A 22,131-nucleotide genomic window follows, 5' to 3' on the forward strand; every position below is an offset into this window, starting at 1 on the left:
AATTACAGCAAGCTATCTGTCGGGGTCCATAAGAGTCATACCTAAATAGTGGAGCATAAAAGACCACACGCATATATGCAACTATATAATGTAGCGTTTCTCTATCTGTAATGAAAGGAATAGTAAACAGTGGACAGAATATTAGTTATTTAATAAACTGCAGAAGCAGGTTGTATTGATGGTTCTGCATAGATATTACTCCATCTCTACAGGTGCCTTATATATCACCACCTAGCATATGAGGTGGCAACTAATCAATTGAGGTTGTCCTAATCAAAACGATACCCTTCTATTGATATATTGGCACCTATTTGGACCATCACGAGAAGACGGTTGGATCCACAAACAAGGGGAAAAGATATAATATCCCATGTATACAAAGTAAGTTTACAAGTATTAAGAGATAATGGGACGATTATCGGGAATAAGAGTAAATAAATAAACTGACAGAGAATCTCCTGTTTTTAACAAAATAGGTAACGGAGGTCTAATTGAAAAGACACTCCAATCCAAATTTAGAACCTGAGAAGTAACGGAGAAGGTCTACTACTGCATGTTTGAAGGCCATAAAATTAGCAATTCATGTAAGAGAATAAATGCTTTCATTAGATGACCATCCTAGTAGACACATTTAACAAAAAATTGAGTGAATAAAATGCATAGAATAACAGGTGCTTGAATCTATAATCTATATAGGTATTTGTGATTCTAATTGTATATATTTATTTTTAGATCGAAGATGATATGTTTTTAACTGACCTGTCCTGAGGAAGGTGTTTAAACAACTAAAAAGACACCGAAACGCGTCGACAAAAGGACTTTTATTAGTATTGTATTAATGTCATTGTATAATTTATTGTATCTTATCATTTGTGTATGTGAATATTGTTGTATGCCAAAGATAGACACAGCATGTTAGGATATTGGAATACTAAACTGAATTAGTATGCTTTGAGGAAGTCATACCTCAAACTGTGTTGTTGTTTATATTATTTTATGTATGAAATTTTAAAATGAAACCTTGATGAAATAAGGAATAAACTGTTTTTAATAAAATAGACAGACAAAACCTATCTGCATTTGAAAAATCCTTTAGTTGTGTCAAAGTAGTAACTGGATGGTCATTACACCATTGTGGGGATTAATTGAGGAGCACAGGAAGGAACTTCATTTCACTGCACCAAGTGGCAGGCACCATGTGGTGCATTGAAATGCCAGAAATGCGATTTTAACATCGTGGCGGGTGCCGCTGTCAGCAGCACCTGCAGCAATGTTAAATTGCAGTATGCAACCGCTATGGTGGTGGTCGCATCCTAATTCGCGGTGCAGGACGGCCACGGGTCTGGTGGCCAGTCCCAACACCGCTAGGATGGCGGGCTGACTCAGGTCCACCAGCCATCCTAATGAGCCCCCTATGTACAAGGTGAATAGCAAAAGTAAACAAGGAACTGCAAAGTGTGTGAAAAATAAGAGGTCAAAATCGGTTTACTGACCATGATGCTTTGTGTCGCAGGTTAGAATATGTTGATCAAGGAAGTAATTACAACAGTCCAGCCCAAGATAAGCTGGAAATGTGAAACAGGAGAATGTACCTTGCTGATAGAAAAAGGTGTGGAGAACAGAAAATAAATATTATGAAGCCCAAGGAAATTAGAAGGGAATAATAAAATCAAGTGCTCTTTAATATTATTAGTCTAGGTGGCAACACGAATAATAAAGTATGGCATGCAGCATCTATTGGGAGCCGGGAATATAATTAAAAAGTGATGAGAAAAACGTTTGAAAAAGGCACTATTATTCACCTATGTTCAGACCCCCCAGGATATTGCGGCATGGATTGGGAAATTTAGCGGCACAAATATGGAAATTTAGCAGCATTTTTGCGGCACTTTATTTTACTCCTAATCATTCATGTTCAGCCTGTTATCAATGGAAACTGTCTTAGCATAGTATTCCACTTTGAAATAGGCATGCTTAAAGTGTCTGCAGCTCTACAGAAAAACAGCTCCAGTCCTAACCTTGTAGGAGGGAGCTGTATTTCTCAATGTTCTAAATTGAGTTTCTCTTACTGCAGGCACGATGTGCTTGGATGCCAAGGAAAGCAAAACAATGATGAGTGGAATCTTAAATGAATCTCAGACACTGGTAATTACTGGGAGCTGCATTCCAGTCCACTGGATGTTTTAGTTGCCCACCATACTACTTCAGAAAGGACCGGCCACATGCAAATCAGCCTTGGTCCTGCTCAAAGAGGAACAGTCCAGCCTGCACTGCCAGGCCAGGTCCCCTCTTAAACCTAACAAAAGCAGCCCAGACCAGTTTATGTCTGTTTTGGCTCTTCGGTAGGGTGAATCAAAATGCCAGAAGAAGTGATATCACACACCCTTTCACCTACAGGACCATCACAAACTTTACTAATTATACCACCCTTTCCCCCCATCAACAACCTCCTGTTTTTGAGGGGCGGAGCCGGGCCGGCGACCAAGATGGCCGCACGGAGTCCCGGCTCCGCCGGCCTTCTCCCTTCGCCGCCCGATCTGTTTACCCACCTCGCGCTTAAACGGCGCTTTTGTGCGTCGGAGGAGACGCTGTGATGGGGCACCCGGCTGCGGTGAAATTTGAAGCTTCGGGGACCGAGATATCCTCCTTCGCTCTGGGCGGCCCGTGTGCTGCTGGCGACCGGGACCTTGCGTGGCTGTGCACCCGGCTGCTGGCTTCGTCCCAGCAGCTGCATTCTCCTGTGTGACGCCGCTCCTCCACCATGGTGCTCCTAGAGTCTCCTTACACCGCCGGAGCCCTCTACAGGACGCGCTGCACAGCCCCTCCATGTTGGATGCTTCACCCATAACCCCCCCCCCCCCCCCAGCACTTTTCATCGGCAGCCGGTCTGAGGTAACGGCGCTTTGTCTCCTTTGAGGCGCATTGTGTGCCTGCGTGTACTAGACTGTGCTGCACATCCCGGCTCCTTTGTGCCAGTTGGGCACGATATCGCCGTGTCATTTTCGTGCTGGGGGGGCTTGTGATGATGCTCTGTGGAGGGGGTGCCTGTTATCCTGTGCTACGCCGTGACTGGATATCGGTGAATCTTAACTCTGAAGGGGGCCGGCGAATTTTCAGCCTTGCTGTGCTGCACTGTGGTGGTGCATCCTGGAAAATGGCGACTTGATGGATTCTCTCTGGATATGGCGGCGGCCGGGTGTGTTGGATGCTGAGAGGGGGCGGACGAATATCCTTAAAGGGCCGTTTCTTCCTATTCTGGTGATGGCATGAGGCGGTTCTGGTCATTTTTACCCAATGCTTACTTGTAAGCCATCACTTGGGATGGGGCGATGGCTAGTACTGGATGGGACTTCATGTTGGCTGCAGTATGGCCATGCTTCCTTTGAATACTCCTGGACGGCTCGCTGCAGCTTGACTATACTATACTTGGCCCCGTGGATGGCGGTTGCTGGCGGTCGACGGGCCGCCCATTGTGCTTTTACGAGACTTTGGTTTCTCCTGGACTGACCTGGGTGCCCCGGTTCGTATTTTCCACCTGGCCCGTCATCTCGAGCTTTATTCGATCTTTACCATCGATCCTGGGTCAATGGGTCTCGAGTGTGCTCCAGGCGCCATTGTTGCTACTGTAGAGACCCGCACCCTCCTGTGTGAATTGAACTCCGTGGCGATTGTATCTTCCTGTATTAGTGGGTGCTTCTACTGTACTGACCTTCATTTTTAGTGATCGAATATCGGGTGGCGGTAGGGGGGGTCGGGGTTCCCGCACTGGGAATCTCCCTCGTGCTTCTTTCCCACTCGTGGGCTGTTGGTCTTTTTCTTTCTTTCTTCTTTTTACCCTTTGTGTTTTATTCCCTTTCTTCCTTTCTTCTCTTGTCTACATTTCGGGTTCCTGATGGGCGACAGCCACGCTGCTAGGGGGGGGGCCATAGCCACATGCAGTGGTGCAGGGTGGGGGGATGGGGGAGGGGTGTTGTTGTTTTTCTTATTGTTTTTGTCACTATGGCCTTCTTTATTCTTCTTGGTTTTTGTTGATTTTCCTTTTTCCCTTTTCTTTCTCTTTCTTTTGTATTTCCCCTTCTTTTTTTCGTATAGTTCGGATCGGACTGGGGGTTGGGTGATGTTCTTTTTGGGAGGGAATTGGTACGTTGTACTTCTGTGGTTCGTAATGTTTATTGGACTTTGTGGATACGGCGCTAATATTTTTATACGACTATTGAATGCTCACATATCCTGTTTCCACTTTTCGCTTATATTTCTTGGAGGGTCTGTATCCTCTTCCATGATTTGTTTCGAGTACAATTTGCTTTATCGTATGCCACTGCGTCCTTTCTTCCTGCTGTAAGAATATGCTCTCTCCCTTCATGCTATATTGTGGTGCAGTTTTGCATATAAATCCTGACGTGCTCTATAGACTGGGCGGGCGCTGCCTGGCGCGGACTGAAGTATGATGTTCGTATCTCCTGTTTACCTTATTGACCTCACATGTCCTACCTATTCTTGTTTCATTGATTGATACTGTGTTGTGTGGCTCGCCCTTTCGGTTGTCTGGTCTGAATGTATGATGTTTCTTCAAACTTATAAAATGAAACCTGCATTATTCTTTTATATCTGCTGTTAATAAGCTGTAGCGCTCCTGTTTTTTTTTGGGGGGGGGGGTTCTGCATTGTAAAACGACCTGCAGTGTTGTGGATTGTCATAGCAGCCGGCCCGTAGTGGTTGCAGGCAGACGCTGTGTGCTGTGCATAAGATAAATAAAGGTTTTCAAAAAAAAAAAAAAAACCTCCTGTTTGCAACTGAGGGGTCTGGGAATGGCAAGGGGGAGACTACAGCAAGTGAATGCAACTCTTAAAGCTATGCTTTCTTTCTATTCCTGCTTCTGCCTACATTACCCCTAAGACTATGGATAGCAGCCCCATTGCAAGGGGTAGCAGAGGGCAAGCCAGAGGTGGTAACTCTGCTGCGTGATGCACCTGATTGACTTCTCTGTAGTTAAGATATAATTCTACACTTTTGCATACAACTTATAATCAAAAAGTGCGTAATGCGTGGACAATCAATGGCTACAACAACGTTTGGAAATCCAGCAATACCATAGAATGTACTCTTCACTTTTGTTAACGCACTTGCAGTTTTAGGGAAGGTGGTGAAACACTGCACATGTTTGAACATAGCACCAAGTACTTGCTGCAATATTTTACTGAAGAGAGGCTGAGAGAGTCCAGACGTCATGGCAGCAATTCCTTGAAAAGAACTAGTTGCACAGAAGTGCAACACTGACAACAATTTAACCAGTGGTGGTACAGCAGTTCTAATATTATTATTGACTCTAAATCTCACTTTATAAGGTCAAATATGAATAATACTGTGTGAGAATCAAGTCTGTAATTCCTTAAACTATGTTCATCTGACATTGTAAAAAGATCAACTCTACATGTACTGTACTCTGTGGGTGCCCTTCTAGTTTGTAGGTCCTTGGATGCTTGATTCCGGTCTGGGAAAGACATGGCTTGGTAGTTCGGACTGGACTGTTCCCATGAGGCACAGGGTCAGAGCTGATTTGCATATAGCCAGTGTCTAACCCAGGGTGGTGTGGAGTGCAAAAAAACGATGGATTTAGGCCCAGATCTCTGTACTGGGGTGAATGTATGACATTGTTCTACATTCTGTCCATCAACTGTGTTTTTTGCAATTTTCACCCCGAGTGGGCTGGGTGTGCTCAGACGTGAGTCCCAGGCTCTCCACACCACTGGAGTCAAGCTATCCAGGCTGATAGCCAGAAACCGGTCCTTGGATGCTTGATTCCGGTCTGGGAAAGACATGGCTTGGTAGTTCGGACTGGACTGTTCCCATGAGGCACAGGGTCAGAGCTGATTTGCATATAGCCAGTGTCTAACCCAGGGTGGTGTGGAGTGCAAAAAAACGATGGATTTAGGCCCAGATCTCTGTACTGGGGTGAATGTATGACATTGTTCTACATTCTGTCCATCAACTGTGTTTTTTGCCATTGCAAGGGGTAGCAGAGGGCAAGCCAGAGGTGGTAACTCTGCTGCGTGATACACCTGATTGACTTCTCTGTAGTTAAGATATAATTCTACACTTTTGCATACAACTTATAATCAAAAAGTGTCTTTCCAGTCCATCTTTGTTTTCTTGCACAAGTATTAGTGAGACAAACGTAAGGGGGACTGGTGTGATCTTGCGGGTGGAGTAGATCCAGTTTGTTTTCTCTGCAACCAGCAGTGTTCAAGAGGGACTAAAAACAATTAGGGCCAGATGTAGGTAATTTTAATTTACCACCTCTTAAATACCGATTCATACCGAATCGGTATTTAAGAGGTGGTAAAATAGAGGGGGGGAGATGTAGATATTTCAGGTTCGGTAAATACAGAATCGTTAAGATTCGGTATTTACCGATTCTGTAAATATCGATTCGGTATTGCCCATTGATTCCTATGGGCCTTGCAGCCCATAGGAATCAATGGGCAATACCGATTCTGTAATTACAGAATCGGTAAATACCGATTTTAGCAAGGGTGCAGGGGGTGTCACTTTGACACCCTCTGGCACCCCAAAAATAGGCATGTGCCCCATGTGGCACACAGACATGCCCTACGGGCATGTCTGTCTGTCACATGGCACAGGTGTGCATGCACACATGTGCATGCACACCTGGATTCGGTATTTTACCACCCAATTGGATTGGGTGGTAAAATACCGATTCTTAAAGCCCTGTGGCACTCTGACATGTGCCAGCTACATCTGCATTTACAGAATCTGTATTTTACCGAGTCTGTATTTACCAATTCGGTAATTTTACCGAATCGGTAAATACAGAATCGGTAAAATACCGATTCTGTAAATGCATGCCCTACATCTCAAAATCCAATTACCGGTCGGTAACGGCCGAATTCCGCCGTTACCGACCGGTAATTGGCCACCTACATCTGGCCCCAAGTGACTGTACCACAGATGTGTGCAAGATCCTTACTGGGTGTGATGGGACACTTGTTCAACTCTACTCTTCTGTGGTCCCAGCCCCACCAGCCTTTAACAGGTGGATTGGTTGATAGGAAATTCTACCAATTTCCTTACTGGCTAGTCAATAGTTCTTCCCTTCCCTGCACTCCGCCAACCCTTTACGTGACAAGTGAGTTAATATGTAATATGACCTTTCTGCCTGGCAGCTGGTAGTGTTAACCTGCTCCGAGTCAGTCCAGGGTCAGTGACCCCCTCACTAAGGGTTCAGTAGAGCCCATGATTAATTCCCCTCAGAAGCTGTAGGTAGCCTGGCCAGTGTAGTAATGCTAGTGTCATGGGCTGTCAGGATTATGTATTGATGCTGTGAGGTAATGACACAAAGATGCATGCATCTGTGTCTGCAACATGTGCAGATGATGCTAAAGACGTGCTAAAAGTTAACAACCGCATGAATAGTCTCTCCCAAAACACAGGTGAAGACTGGGCTCTAGATGAGTCTGTTTTTCATGTAAGGTTAGGATTGGTAAACTGCCAGGCAGTAGCGTAATGCAATCTGATACCCCCACCCCCGGAGAATGTGAAGAGGAAACTTTCCACCCCGAGACATCAGGGAGAAGCTCCACTGACAACAGCAGATAAATGTGTCCAGTTGCACAGGTCCGGCGGTTTTCGTCCGGGTTCCCTCAGTTTCCAGAATCTTCTGCACTCACCAAGCACCCTAAAGATATTCTCATGGAGCAAGCAGGACATAGATAACTCTGCCCTTGGAGTCACCAAGTGCCTTTATTCGTCTGCGCTGGGAGCAGTTTCATTGTCTTAGAGATCCATACCTTAGTGGGAGACACCATACCTCTCCAGCCCTCAATTCAGCAAAAAGGTGTTTTTCCAGCAAAAAGAGAAGTCTTATTTTCATTGATGAATCCAGGCAGCCCACGTCGTAAAAAAGAAAATTATCACGTTTTCCAAATTTCGCAGCAGTTTTGTAAAAAATCGCGGCATTTTTACAAAACTGCAGATTTCGCGATCTTTTTGCAAATCGCAATATCCTGGAGGGTCTGTATGTTGGTGTTAGTGAAGTGAGTGGATAAATGAAATTATATAAACAAATGAAGGGTAATAGTGGTTGTTGAAGTGTGAATGATGCCAGTAAGACAGTAATTAAAAGCTGGCATTAGTTGGATAATTGAGGTAGGAATGAAATTCAGCCCTTGACTTTTATGCAGTGGCGACTTCTCCATTAAGGCGGATGAGCGTTGCCCCACTGTTTTGCAGCAGTGTAGTAATATAAAATTAAAATAACTTTATGTTATTATCACTTTATTGTCCTGGTGCTGCAGCTTTGCAGGCAGGGCGGGCGGGGCTGCTCTGCTCTCAGAGCAGGGGGGGAGGAGTGGTAAGTGCACTCTGTATAGTGCGCATGAATGTTTGGTCAGCCGTCTAGGGCCAATCAAACATTCATGCACACTTTTCATGTTCTCCACCCAGGCTGTATTTCAGCCTCAGCGGACAACATGCCCAGGCTCCCATTGCCTATCTGAGTGCTGTGATCCAATCACAACACTGCAATGCAGCGTTGTGATTGGCTTAGGGGAGCCTGGGGGTGTTTCCTTTTCTGGCCAAAGCGAGGGACTGCAGAGAAGAGACACGGCGAGTATGTATGTTTTTTCGTGGGGTTTTATAAGCTCTCCCCCCCGCTATCCCCTGCCCTGCCACCCTAGATCCATGCCGGCAGCTACTGCTTTTATGCTGAATTATACGGCTGGAAAGTTACCAGAGATTGGAGGTTAAAGTCAACAAGGGCATTGGAGAGCCTGAAATGCCAATTTTAGAAAAGAAGTTGAAGGGTTTGAGAGCCTGAGCTGGTACTGTCCTATTCAGATGCGAAGAATGGTAGAAAGGTCTGGCGGGCGGTAGCGTGCTGGAAAGAAATGGATGTCAGACCAGATATTAGTCTGAAAAGGCTGAAGCCTTGCTAGTAGTATTGTAATGGTGGTGAAGTGAAAGGGAACTGTATAGAGAAGTGAGCCCACATGTCTGAACAAATATACCCACAAAAACCAATAGGGTGCAAATTGTATCGTAAGGGAAAAACTGGTTAGAAATAAAGATATAAAATGAGGCAACAGCTGTTTTGAACTGCGTAATATAAAACATTATAGTAGGTGTCAAATTTGAAGGGTATAATGCATATGGACCTTTTAGGAAGCCAAAGCAGATAAGTACTAGTTTTGGAAAATGGTCAGAGAAGGTGAACTCACAGAAGGGATAACAACAGCCAAAAGAGTAAAGCTGCTGGGAGTGGAGACCATATAATAGAGTCATTATGAATATCAAGATTATAAGCATCATATTATTGTCTGGTAGAGCTGACAAATGGGTTGGAGGAGGGAAAAGCTCCAAGTTATCGACACATTAAAAGGTGTGAAAAGGATAGTAGAATGCATCATTATATGGGATAGGAGTTCAAAGAGAAAAAGTGAATTGCCTTTAGTATTAAAGAGGGAAGCAGATCATCATCAGAATAATAATCTTACATAAAAAATTTAAAATCCTTGCCCTGAGATGTGTTCGATATCCATGGATTGAAACATAAACAACTATCTCAATGCTTGTAGATAAAACGTGTTAATCAATAAATAAACTAAATATGTGTGATACACAGACAAAATCTATTGAAAAGGTGGCTACATAATGTGGATATATCCTATCATTGTTGTAGTGACTAACATGGTGTAATCAAATCAAAATTGCCTCATGATTGAAATGAGAATGGTAGAGCAGAATTGTGTCTACACAGCCTGTCTATGAAACCGCCCTTCTGCCATGAAAGCAAGTGTCTGATTCTAGGCGCAGGCAATACTAGGCAGCCACAAGGGGCGTAACCAGTGGAATGTACCAGGTTGATCCTACAAGTAGCAAATGGTGCCAGCAGGCAAGTAGAGAAATAGCAAAACGTTAGAACATGACAATTATTGACATCACCCCTGCCTCCACTAAAGTACTTTTGCTGCACTGGGAAACAACTATTGATCTACACCACCAGCACACCCCAAAGGTACAGCACAATCTCTGTCCGTCCATACTCTCCACCCGCTACCTTGCACGTACTTGGGGTGGTCGTAGACGAGTTTGCCATTGTTCCCCACTACCAGGATGATAGGGTTGTTCTTCTGCAAGTAAGGAGAAGATGGTTAGATGTGCAGTATACAGATCCCTTGGACAGAGCACAAGAAGTGGTTCAAGGTTTAAAGCGACTTACTCTGTCATCGTTATCAAAGGTGTCGAAGAAGATTCCAACGCCGTCCCAAAGATCCGAGGCACCATACACAGAGCCGGTCTGACCACGCTGCCTGGTGTACCACACTGCCTGCAAGAGAACAAGTGAGCAGGTGAAGCGACCTCTGATAGTATCATAGGTTCAATTATACAGTCACAGTGTACATTTTACATTGTCACAGACACCCAGTGACACATTTAATGTCACAAACTCTACTGGAGAATGTCACAGCTTCCACTGCAGCATAAACTGCCACCACCATGCATTGTTCAATAGTGTTGCGGACATACAGTCGCGCAGATTCCATTACACTCAGTCAGATCCTTCAATATACCGTGTCTAGACATAAGTCACAGACTCCATAAGACAGTGATGTCTTGATTATAGCATCATAGCCTCCTTTTCAGCGTCATTGTGTTCATCTTACTTTACCAATGCCTCCATCGCAGTATCACAAATCCCTTTATGCAGTATGAAAGCCTCCACTACAGTGTTACAAACTACACTATACAGTAACAGCCGATACTGTAGTATCACAAACCCCATAATACAGCATCACAGCCTCTGTTTTGTGTTACAAGCTGAACAGTACAACGTTACAGCCTCCATTTGGGGGATCACAGTTTCTATTTTGAAGGCCCACTTTCTCTGTAAATAAACCACGGCCTAAACATGGTCACAGCCACCCACTATATAACGTCACAGTTGTCATTAAACTGGGTCATGTCCAACACTGTTTACCACCATTTTGTTTGCCCAATGTCAGACTGTGCACCATTACATACTGCAATGCACAGTATCAAAGGCTATATTATACAGTGTAACAGCTCCAAAACTACTGGGGCCTATTCGCAAATTGCATTTTGCAGTGCGTTTGCAAGTGCTACTCATGTAATTCACAAATCTACATGCAGAGGTTTCGGTCTCAGTCACTCCTATCTTTTATGTGGGGAGATCTCCACCCCAACTGCTTAGATTTCTATACAATTGTGTAGTAAATGTGGGAGAGTCAGGTGGAAGTCCTTGATAATGACAAATACTAATAAATAGGAGGGATTTAGAAAGGAGTAAGGAGGGTTTGGGATGGTTAAGGAGAGCTTTAGGGAGGGGCACACATCTACCCACAAAAGAGGAAGCCTATTCCTATTCACAAACTGCACTTCTAAAACTTCAAAAGCCACAAAGGCCCCAGACCAGTAGTAAATATATTCCAGCCCAGACCTGGAATAATCCAGCATCACACATGACTAATCACTAATACTTCAGCACCCTCCCGTAGAAAATAATTGGGGCAGGGAATTAAATTAACACCCCATAGGGATTAATGTTGAATTAAATGAACATATTTTAACATACAAAAAAAATTATATATACATATACATACATATACACACACACATAATCCAGTGGCAGTCACCAATGGGTAGTTATGGTCAGCCTTGTGTTTCCGTAAAAAAAGTGTTTTTTGTTTTACTAATAACTTTGGCAACATTTGACGAATCTTGACCAAACCTTTCAAAATAGAAATGTTCTTCCTAGACGGTTTAGGGGTGATCCGTCACATTAGGTCGAAAAAAAGGGGGGGAGGGCAAAATGCATTTTCCCCATTACTTTTCCATAGGAAATTTATATGCAACTACAGTCTGAACCAATTTAAACCAAATTAGGCAGAACTCTAGATCGTGGTCCCAAAAGCGTACTTTTTATGATCTTGTGTAAATTCATTCAGTAGTTTTTGAGAAATGAAGGCTTACAATTTTTGTATATTTCACACTGTAGAGGATCTGCAACACTTTGGTGTGCTCAACCATGCATTGTGATTGGATGGTTGCAACCTGAAAGAAAAGTTATGGCTGCCATCTTAGGACTGAGGACTCAGTCCCCGAGTCCTGAAAAAGGAAAAAGAAAATAAGATATAAAGGGCCTGGCTAGGCCTGATGCCCTGGGCCTTGTGACTACCATCGGGTAAAATTTTAAAAGAAACATTTTGGGGGTTCTGGCGATCTGCAGATGGACCGGAACACCCCATGTGACACCTCTGGGGATACGTCCAAACCCATGGATCCAGAGCAAAGCGCATGAGATCACATGTTAGGTGTTGGGGTCTATCTGAGGATCCACAGGACTCCACCCCCCCCACACACACACACAAAAAATGGGGGCTGTGCTCCTGCTGAGGGGCTTGGTGCACAGCCTGCCATGGTGCAGGGAGTCAGTGGCCCAACCCCATGCTGCACATAGGTATGAACATCTTACTTTATATTAGAAATTCACTCAAATAAAACCTAAGGTTAAAGTGACGTTATAATTAGGAACTGCAATAATACCTTATTTTACCATTTTAAAAAACCTTAGAAATTCACTGGAAAAAAAACAAACGTTAAAGGGACATTATAGTTGAGTGAAAATGTAATTTACAACATACTGTTTTAAGGTAACAAAACCACAGAAATTCACCAATTATATTTATCTCAAGTAACTTTAACTCGTGCCCTAGAGTAACTATAGCTTGTGTCCTAGCTGTGCACTGCTTCAGCCCTAGCACATTACATCACTCATGACATATACAATGACTGCATTGAACCAACCCAAATGACATCTGAAACTGCATCATTGATAACACTGTGCATGGCGAGTGCGAGTTGAGATGGCTGTGTTGGATGTGGTGAGTTCTGAGAGTATAGAATAAATATAGAGTTCCCAGAACTTTATCTTCCATTTAAAAATGCTGATTAGGGTCACCGCTGCCTCAGTCAACCAGGAAAAATATAAACGGTCTATGGGGAACAAATGAGGAAATGCATTAATTACACAAGTGCTGGAAAAGAAGTATTGTGTTCATCTCCAGATTTTTCAACTGCCAATATACATAATACTCAACTTATTTAGAGACCTGTGAGTCACTAATCAAAGCTGATGGATGAGTGGGAGGGCTGAAATAAGAGTCAACGGTTTGATGGGACTTAGGTTTGTTCAATCCTGGGAGGCGGCATGCTCAGCCAAGCACGTGATCAGCTGCGACAATATTCAATGTCCCCACTTAAAACCCTAGGGGCCAGATGTAGGTCGGCAAATACCGGTCGGTAACAGCCGATTTCGGCCGTTACCGACCGGTATTTGCTAATGGAGATGTAGGGGCCTTAAAATATACAGAATCGGTATATTTACAGATTCAGTAAATTTACCGGTTCTGTAAAATACCGAATCGGTAAATTTACCGATTCTGTAAAATACCGAATCGGTAAATTTACCGAATCGGTAAATCCATATGTAGGTGGCACTGAAAACAGTGCCACAGGCCATTACCGATTTGTTATTTACCATGTAATTCTATTGCATGGTAAATACCGAATACCTGTGTACATGCACATCTGTGCATGTACACCTGTGCCATGTGCCCTTAGGGCATGTATGTGTGCCACATGGCACACAAGCCAAAATCAGGGGTGCAACAGGGTGTCAAAGTGACACCCTGTCACCCTTGCAAAATCGGTAATTTTACCGAATCGGTATTTACGATTCGGTAATTGACATTGATTCCTATGAATGGCAATTACCGAATCGGTAAATACCGATTCGGTAATTACCGAATCATACAGATTCGGTAAAAATTACCGAATTTTTACCTACATCTGATTTACCGAATCTAGAATACCGAATCGGTAAAATTCGGTATTCTAGAGTCGGTAAATCAGATTTACCTACATCTGGGCCATATATACTGCAGGAGCACCTTCAGGTCACAGACTATATAAAGGTAGGCCCAAATGTCACACTTCAGCATTTTAAAGTGGCTTTCATTGCTTCTGACCTATGCATGCATTATTGCTGATGGTGCTTTAATCCATGGATTCCTTTGATACCATAGCAGCACTGCTGCGAATGTCACAGAAACCTCACTACAACAAGACCCTTCATAGACAACGGAAGGGCTTTTTTTCTAACTGGTAGTGGGCAGTTAATCGGATCGTCTCCTGTTATCAGATTTTTCAGACCCTCAAAAAGTAGAGTTGTGAACTCTGTTTCTACGAGAGTGGAACTTTATTTGACTTTCTTTTAGCAAATACATCTGTGAGGATCTGAGTCCCAAGATGTGAAACTGAAGGCCATCCAACTAGTTCATCTTTACTGGTAGGTGCCTTCCACTTGGGGTGTTGAGGGATCCATTAGATTGTGTGTGTTCATTGCCTGATACAAGGTCAGGGCCTTCTTTATTTTATTCATTTTGCATTTTTTTCAACTACCCAGTGTTGTCAGAGTGTTTTACAATATAACATAATAGCAGAGATCGGTCTAGCCTTACATTAAACATTGGTGGAACAACAACCAGATTAAATGTATGAAATTATTTTAGTATTGGGGTGATGTCATCGGATTTATAGGTGCCTGAAAGTAAAATTGTTGAGGATGGCCATTAGTGGTGCGAGAGAGTATTTAGGGACCCCCATGAGAGCTGTGTTGCTGAGTTTGATAAGGCAAAAAACAACAGATTGGACGACGAGGCAAAAAACAATTGGTGGAAGCAAATGTTTGAGTTATTTAGGGACAGTAGAGAGAGTCTAGCAGATTTGTAGGTGTAGTTGATGGGAAATGTCATAGAAATGGAATGGCCCACCCAAATGCTTAGTGAGTTTACTTTGGTTGAGGGAAATGGGTGGAAGCCAGGCACTTCAAGTTCCTTGAGCCATTCAAAGTTGCTTGTAAATGAGGATGACTATTCTGCCTTGCAGATTTACTAAGCGTTCTTTCTTATTGAAGGTGTGACGTAGGGCGCCAGTTGTGATTTTCGTCTGTGTGTTGTCGGTGTATTGTTGAACCTGGACACCTGTGTGCTTTATTAGGTCTTTCAACATCGCCTTACAATGTTTAAATATAATGGCGAATACCACAGGTGTTGTAAAATGGACGAGGCATTCGGAGGACCTATGCCGCTTTTGAACACTAGAAAAATCAACCTCAAGTGTGCACCATCCATCGAGTATGCACAAGACCAGGGATTCCAACAGGCATGAAGCATAAGGGAGCTGTAACCTATATGAGCACTGTCCCATGTGCCCATCAAATTGTTAAATCTCTTGCATTGTAAAGTCAAGGTGTGAGGTGCCTGGAATGTTTGATGATTGATGCAAGCCCTTCTCTTGTCATACACTTTCAGTACCCACACCCAATGCGGAAGAACATCTCACCAGTCCATCAGCGCCACTTCGTCCCCGGCCTGTAATACGAAAAGAGATCTGCACCTCCCAGTGCTCAAATGAGGCATTGTACTTGGACCACATTGATCCACTCTTGCTTCTCAGGGACGGTACTAAACGGACCTCCTCATTTCCGGGTATGGCATCTGTGGGACAAGAGAATCATTAAAGGCAGCAAAGATTACAAAAGATACTCTGCTGCAGTGAGTACAGCATGAGACTGACAGATAACCCCACTGATGCCTTGACTGTACGGTATCAGCCCAGCATGTGTATACCATGATGAAGGAGTAACACCAACTTTTAGCTCTTAAGGTAGAACACTGCAGGAAAAACACAACCTACCCTTTGAGAAACGAGAAAACTAGGAGGTAATAAGTCATCCATCATTAAAGTCGGTCAAACTAAGTCTCGATGGAGACTTTATCAGAAGGGGGAATGGACTGGAAGCCAATCAAGATGAATGGGTATCCTAAGACATCCCACGTGGGAAGCTCTTTCATTGGTAGTCCTTGGCTCGGTGAGGTGTACTGATGCCTGATGTAAGTTGGTTGAAGGCCAGCACTCATCCTCACTTCTTGAAGTCTCATGGGGTCTCTGGGTTTGGCCTGTGTTCTACACACTGTTTTGCCCTGGCTGCATTTCATTGTCGGCCCTGACCTGCATGATCATGGTTAGGGGTCAGGACATATCAGGGGCCAGTGCTGATCTACTGGGGTCTGGAGCTTGAGGTCTGTGAGAAGGTGTGCTGTTGAGAACAGGCCTATGCAATGCACATTGCAGCATGGACAGCAATTGATGGGTTGCCCCAGTGCTTTTCATTTCTAGCAGGAGATGCTTGGAGGGGGAACCTGCAGCCCCAATGCTGTATTCAATGGTGGGCTTCTATTAATTTTTGTTTTGGGAGAGGGAATAGCTTGGATATCATGCAGCAAAATCCTATGGGCCGAAGAAACAAAAAACTGGGTGGGGAGGGGTAGAGGGCGGGCGGAGAGTAGTGGGGTGGGGGTCTGTTTGCCCCAAACTGCATCACAATGTCTAAGAATCCCTACTATGAAGGTCGATCCATAACCCCCTCCCCATCAAACGAGACATTTTGATCATGTTCCAGTAAACTTCAAGATCTACATCACAGACCACAGGAAAGCAGGTGCTCAAATACTGTTATGTTAGGTTGTCAGTGTTTTTATAGTACACTAATCACCCTTGAGGGTATCCAGGCACTCTGTAGCAGGGGTGTGTGGCCAGCCCTCGAGTCATCCTCAAAAAGCCAAGTCTGCAGAGTCTTGCAAAAGTCAAGAAGAGGGGAAGAGGCTCTGATTTATACTGGGTGATTGTTCCAGCTTCAGGGGCCAGCTACAAGAAGGTGTGGCCCCCCACACTGCTTTTGTGTATACGTGGGGTGTGTGCTAGTCAGAGACCGGCAGAGAGGAGAGGTTTGCAAAGTTGGTGGATGTGAAAGTCCGATTACATGGCAGAAGATATAGCAAATGGGTACGTCACACAGAAACCAAGATCTCAGGAAGAAATTTATTTTGTTAATTCAGCTGTGCTAAGTAAAACAGGGATACAGAGGTCTTTAGAAAGAGCAAAATGTACAGCACTCTCGTCACTCCCTGAACCATCTCTCGAAAGTGTCCTTCACCAAATAAGTAAAAGCCTCAGGTCTGCCAGTCTCTGCCTACTGTCAACCCAGATATTTAGATACAACAGATTAGGTGGTCGATCTCCCCCTGTACAGTGCTCTCTCTGTAGTACTCCCTAAATTATTTACAACAAAAGTATGTAGTTCCATAGTTCCAGTCCTCTTGTTCCAAAGTACTGGTTGTAGGACCAGTTCAAGGTCTCGGGAGAGAGTTTCTAGACCCTCACCCGCTGGAGTGGCATGATTCCTCATATGGTCAGTTTCTCATTGGTTGGGTACAATATCCAAGGGGTCCCTCAAGAGTTTATTTATTGATATTGGAATAATTTATTGAGTGCATGAATGCCTGAAGAGGTTTTGACGCTGGCATCTGGTTAGAGGTAACAGAACATTTGTGGGAAAGTGTAAAAAGCCAAGCTTTGAGTTGTTTTTTTAAGCTCGTCATATTCTGCTGGTTTTTCAGATGTCCAGGAAGTTGTTTCCAGAGTTTGCTAGTGGGCCATACAAACCCTCTGCCACCCCAAAAGCCTTCTCCCATTTAGAAACTATAACTGTTCTGGTTGCCGCTGGGCGTAAAGATCCACCCGGTGTATACCACTTAAATTTCTTTTTCGGGTAGCCTGGATCTAGTCCATGAAGGCATTGATACACCAAACAGAGTGATATAAATGTCACTCGTTTCCTAAAAGGGAGCCAATCAAGCTCCACTAGAGCCTGTGAAACTGATTGAAAGGTTATTCTCTTTAAGAGACGAGCAGCCACATTCTGAAGTAGTTGGAGTTTGTATAAAGACAGTTGGCAAATGCCCTGGTTTCGGACATTTTAATAATTCAGCCTGATCAGTACCATCGTAATAACAATTGACTTCTGAAGGCCAAAGGATGAATGGAAGAATTTTCCTCAAAGTTTTACTAAGAAAATATAGAGGAGAGAAGTTTATTAATTTGATCTCTAAAAGTTAGAATAGCATCAAAGATCATCCCCAGATTTCCGATTTACTGTCTGGGGCCACCATGGCAGGTTCCAAATGGAGTTATCCTTACCAAACAGGTGAACCTCTGCCTTTTCTGGTTTTAATTTAACCCTGTTTTATTTCATCCAGCCAGTTATTGAAGCAGTATGAATCATCTACAATGTTTCTGGGAATGGATACTCTAATTTGAGTGTTGTCGGCATGGGAAATAGTGGAAAACCAAATGTCTGGATCAGTTTAGCCAGTGGAGCTACGTAAAGAGTTGGGGTTGTTAAAGGGTGTGGGGCTCAATGAGGACCCCTGAGGGATACCGCATAGTAATGTAAACAATTTTGATATAAAGATTCTGAGGGAGACTGTCAGTTATCTATCCATGAGAAAGGGTCTATGGAAATCCAATGTTGTTCCACGAATCCCAATCTTTGCTCAGCGATCAATGAGGATCGTGTGACTCACAGTGTTGAAGGTCGCTGACAGACCTAAAAGGACCATAGCGGCCTTCCCATCTTCATCTATAATTGATCTCCTCTGTGGTCACTATCAGGACCGATTCTGTACTATGATGTGTTCTAAAACCCTTTTGGGCCTCATCAAGGATCTCAAATAAATATTTCGATAGGGTGGTGTTAAGATGTTGGTCTAGAATTTTTGCCAAAATTGGTAAGCCAGTGATTGGGCGGGAGTGTTCTTTCCTCGTTGGAGTTTAGGGATGTTTTCTTTAGCAGAGGAAGAATGGAAACCTTTTCCATTCAGGAAAATGATCAGAAGTATTAATACTTTTCAGCAGAGTGGTAAGAGTGGTCGCCACTGTCTCTGTTATATCATGGAGACTTCTTGGGGAGCAGGGGTCTGAAGGGCCGCCGGATATGGTGAAAGCAATTAGCTCCAACACTCCTTCAGTAAGAAGAGAGAGCTCACCCAACTCTGTCTCACCAGTGGACTAGTAATTAATCTACTGATGCACTAAGATTTACATTTCCACAGTGTCCAATTCTCCATAAAACCTCTATTTCATTCTTGAAATAATTGGCTAACTTATCAGATAGAAGCTAGCTAGGAGTCATTGTGCTGCGCGAATTTTAAGTGTTTTGAAAAGCTTTCTTAAGGAGTTTTTTGCTTGTTAAATTATTCAGTAAAATGCGGAGGTTTTTTAAATAATAATTACATTTTTATATTCCTGAAGGAATTGTTTATATTTAAATCTTCTATATTGTTATATATTTCTATATTTACATCTTTCTTTTGCCTGTTGGCCTGGAAAGTACCTTACCACTGGCAGTCGCACTTGTTACTGTAGCGATGCCTTTTAGTAGTAGTTTAACCAGGTATCTGATTAAAATTAACTAAGGGTTACGGAGCTTCTTCATTTTCAGTGGGTGCTGTTGTCAAGGGTTAATAATAGAGAGCAGTTATGGGGTATGAATGACCTCAGAATTCGCTAAAGGGTCAACATGCTTCTTGACATGTATGCTCAACCCAGGCAATTCATCATGAGTCATGACCAAAACCTAATATACTAGGTGAGCATCCCAAAACTGTGTGATTGGAGCCCACCTAAATTAAAGGCAGTAGGGTAATTTAACTAAATCTACTCACCTATTCTGAAGGATGGTTCTTTGGTAATAACTGTGAACCAGATGATGTACTGATCAGGTCCCTTGAGAAGACACGGGGTGAGACTTCAGGATTATTGTTAGTTGTCAATAGAAGTCCTCGAAATTTCCCTGAAAAGCCTCCACAAACCTGAATGGCAAAAAAATTACTCCACTGGCTGGTGCGAGACAGAATGATGGCCTTTTAATAGGTTCTATTGCTTTGCAGAGACTCCGAGTAAAATATCAGTGATGTCATTTGAGATGTCATCAGTGATGTCACTCACCATGTCATGAGTGATGTAATATGTGAGGTCATAAACAGTGCACTGTGGGCTTAAGTTATAGTTAGCTCCGGTAACTATAACTGCTGAATTTCACTGGTTTTGTGCGAGTGAAATCTGAGCCTAACTATAATATTACTGTAATCTTTGTTTTTTTTAAGTGAATTTCTAAGGTTTTTTAAAATCTGTTTCCTAACTATGACATCCCTGTAACCTTTTCTTTTTTAAGAGTAGACTCATGAGTCATTGGTTGCGTCTGTGAGTGGGTGCAAGAGTGTTTGACAGGGTGTATGAGTGTTAGGGTGGGACTGTGAATGGGTGTAATAATGTCTGAGTGGGTATGTCAATGGGTACGTGAGTGTGTGACTGAATCCATGAGTGGGTATAAGAGTCTCCGGGTGGGTCTGTAACTAGGCGCATAAGTCTTTGGGTGGGTATGTGGGTGGGTGCATGAGTGTCTGAGTGGGTATATGAGGGAGTGCAAGAGTCACTGTGTAGATATATTTAGTTGGTGCATGAGTCTCTGAGTGGATCTCTGACTGGGTGAATGAATCTCAGTGGGTATATGAGTATGCACATGAGTCTCTTACTGAGTCTGTGAGTGGGTGCAACAGTGTCTGAGTGGGTATGTGCGTGGGTGTATGAGTTGGTAGGTGAGTAGGGTGTATGACTCTTTAAGCCTCTAAGTTATATTTGTTTGAGTTAACTATAACTGGTGAATTTCTCTGTGTGTGATTAAAATAAATCTATTTTGGATACACAACTTGTGTCCCTACAACCCCTATTTCTGAAACATAGAGCAGTATACCCCCACCCAGACCCCTTATGTCAGCTGTCACAGAAATTTTCAGCCCCGGGACCCGTTCCCGAATGATAAAATGGCAGCCACATCTTTCTGTTCAGGTTACAACCAGCCAATCACAGGATTCCATTTGCGGCAAGCATTCACGATTTTCTGTGATGTCGCCACAAAACATCCGCAAACACAGATTTCACAATATTTTCCAACTTAAATTTCTCAAGAATATCTGAAAAGATATACACCAAATAAAAAAAGCACAACTTGCATAACAACATCTAACTTTCTGCCAAATTTGGTGTAATTCCGTCCAGCGGTTCAGGCTGTAGGTTTGACTACGCGTCATATGGGAATTAAAATGGGAAAATATTTTATTTGGCCCCTTTTTTCTCTGCCTCGTCTTTACGATCACCTCGAACTTCCCATGCACAACAAAATTACTATGACACCTTTTCAGGACAATTTTGTAAAGATTCCTCAACCGGTGCCAAAGATATAGGCAAGTCAAAAAACGCTTTTCCTATGGAAGCTAGGTCCTAACTATAACTACCTTCTTGTGATCTAAATTTACCCACAGTTCTTTGATTCCTAATTTGCATAATTTATTCAGCACTCTAAGCCTGACACTATATTGTTTTGGGTTATCCTGGGTGCTCCCTTGTGTCTGGGCAAAGCTATACTTCTCTGAAGAGCTATAATACGTTGTAGGGGTTGCTTTTATGCATTCCAGGTTGTCGTGGATGGTATGTTACCAATCCGAAACTGTAATGCTGTGCCTGGAGTGGTAAAAGTCTTTTGTCATTTTACAGCTCGGCATAGATTGCACTTTGCTAATCCTATGCTTAAAGATTTTGCTGTATAAATGGCACAAGGCTTTTTCCCTTTCTAGCTCGGCGTGAATGGTGCCGTGCTTATCCTATGCTTGAAAACTTTGCTAGAAAAATATACATATATTTTAGTGGCAGTCGCCCCTGTGTAGTAATAATTAGGACCACAATGTCATAGGGAAATAATTTTTAGGTTTGCTTAGAATTTTGGCACCATTTAACGAATCTCCACAAATGTTTCACAAAAAAAAGTCCATCATCCTGAGCATCTTATTGAAGGTTTCAGAGTGACCCATCAAGCAGGGGGAGTTGGTAGAAGGGGGGTAGGGGTGGGAAGGGTGAGTCCCAAAACACATATTCCCCAAGCAGGCTTAACGGAATTACTTCAGATTTGGCAGAAAGCTAGAGCTTGGTGTGCTTTTATTGATTTGGTGTAAATCTGTTCAGTAGTTTTGAAGAAATTAAAGGTTAAAAAAAATGTAGGTATTTGTCAGCCGCAGTGGATAAATGGACCCGACAAATCTTAAGATCATATCTGATTGGCTGCCACTACATCAAAAA

General features: G+C 43.2%; 1 protein-coding gene across 1 annotated transcript in view; it reads right to left on the reverse strand.

The window, feature by feature from the left end:
- Positions 1 to 22,131, reverse strand: part of LMAN1L (lectin, mannose binding 1 like) — a 362,659-nt gene that overhangs the window by 318,880 nt on the left and 21,648 nt on the right. Inside the window, exons 2-4 of the mRNA XM_078685130.1 lie at positions 15,442 to 15,596; positions 10,238 to 10,345; positions 10,087 to 10,148 (exon numbers count right to left, since the gene is read on the reverse strand). Of these exons, the coding sequence (XP_078541256.1) occupies positions 10,087 to 10,148; positions 10,238 to 10,345; positions 15,442 to 15,596 (325 nt within the window). The remainder of the gene's footprint in view (positions 1 to 10,086; positions 10,149 to 10,237; positions 10,346 to 15,441; positions 15,597 to 22,131) is intronic.

This window comes from Lissotriton helveticus, chromosome 3_2, assembly GCF_964261635.1.
Source record: "Lissotriton helveticus chromosome 3_2, aLisHel1.1, whole genome shotgun sequence".
NCBI classification, from domain to species: domain Eukaryota; kingdom Metazoa; phylum Chordata; class Amphibia; order Caudata; family Salamandridae; genus Lissotriton; species Lissotriton helveticus.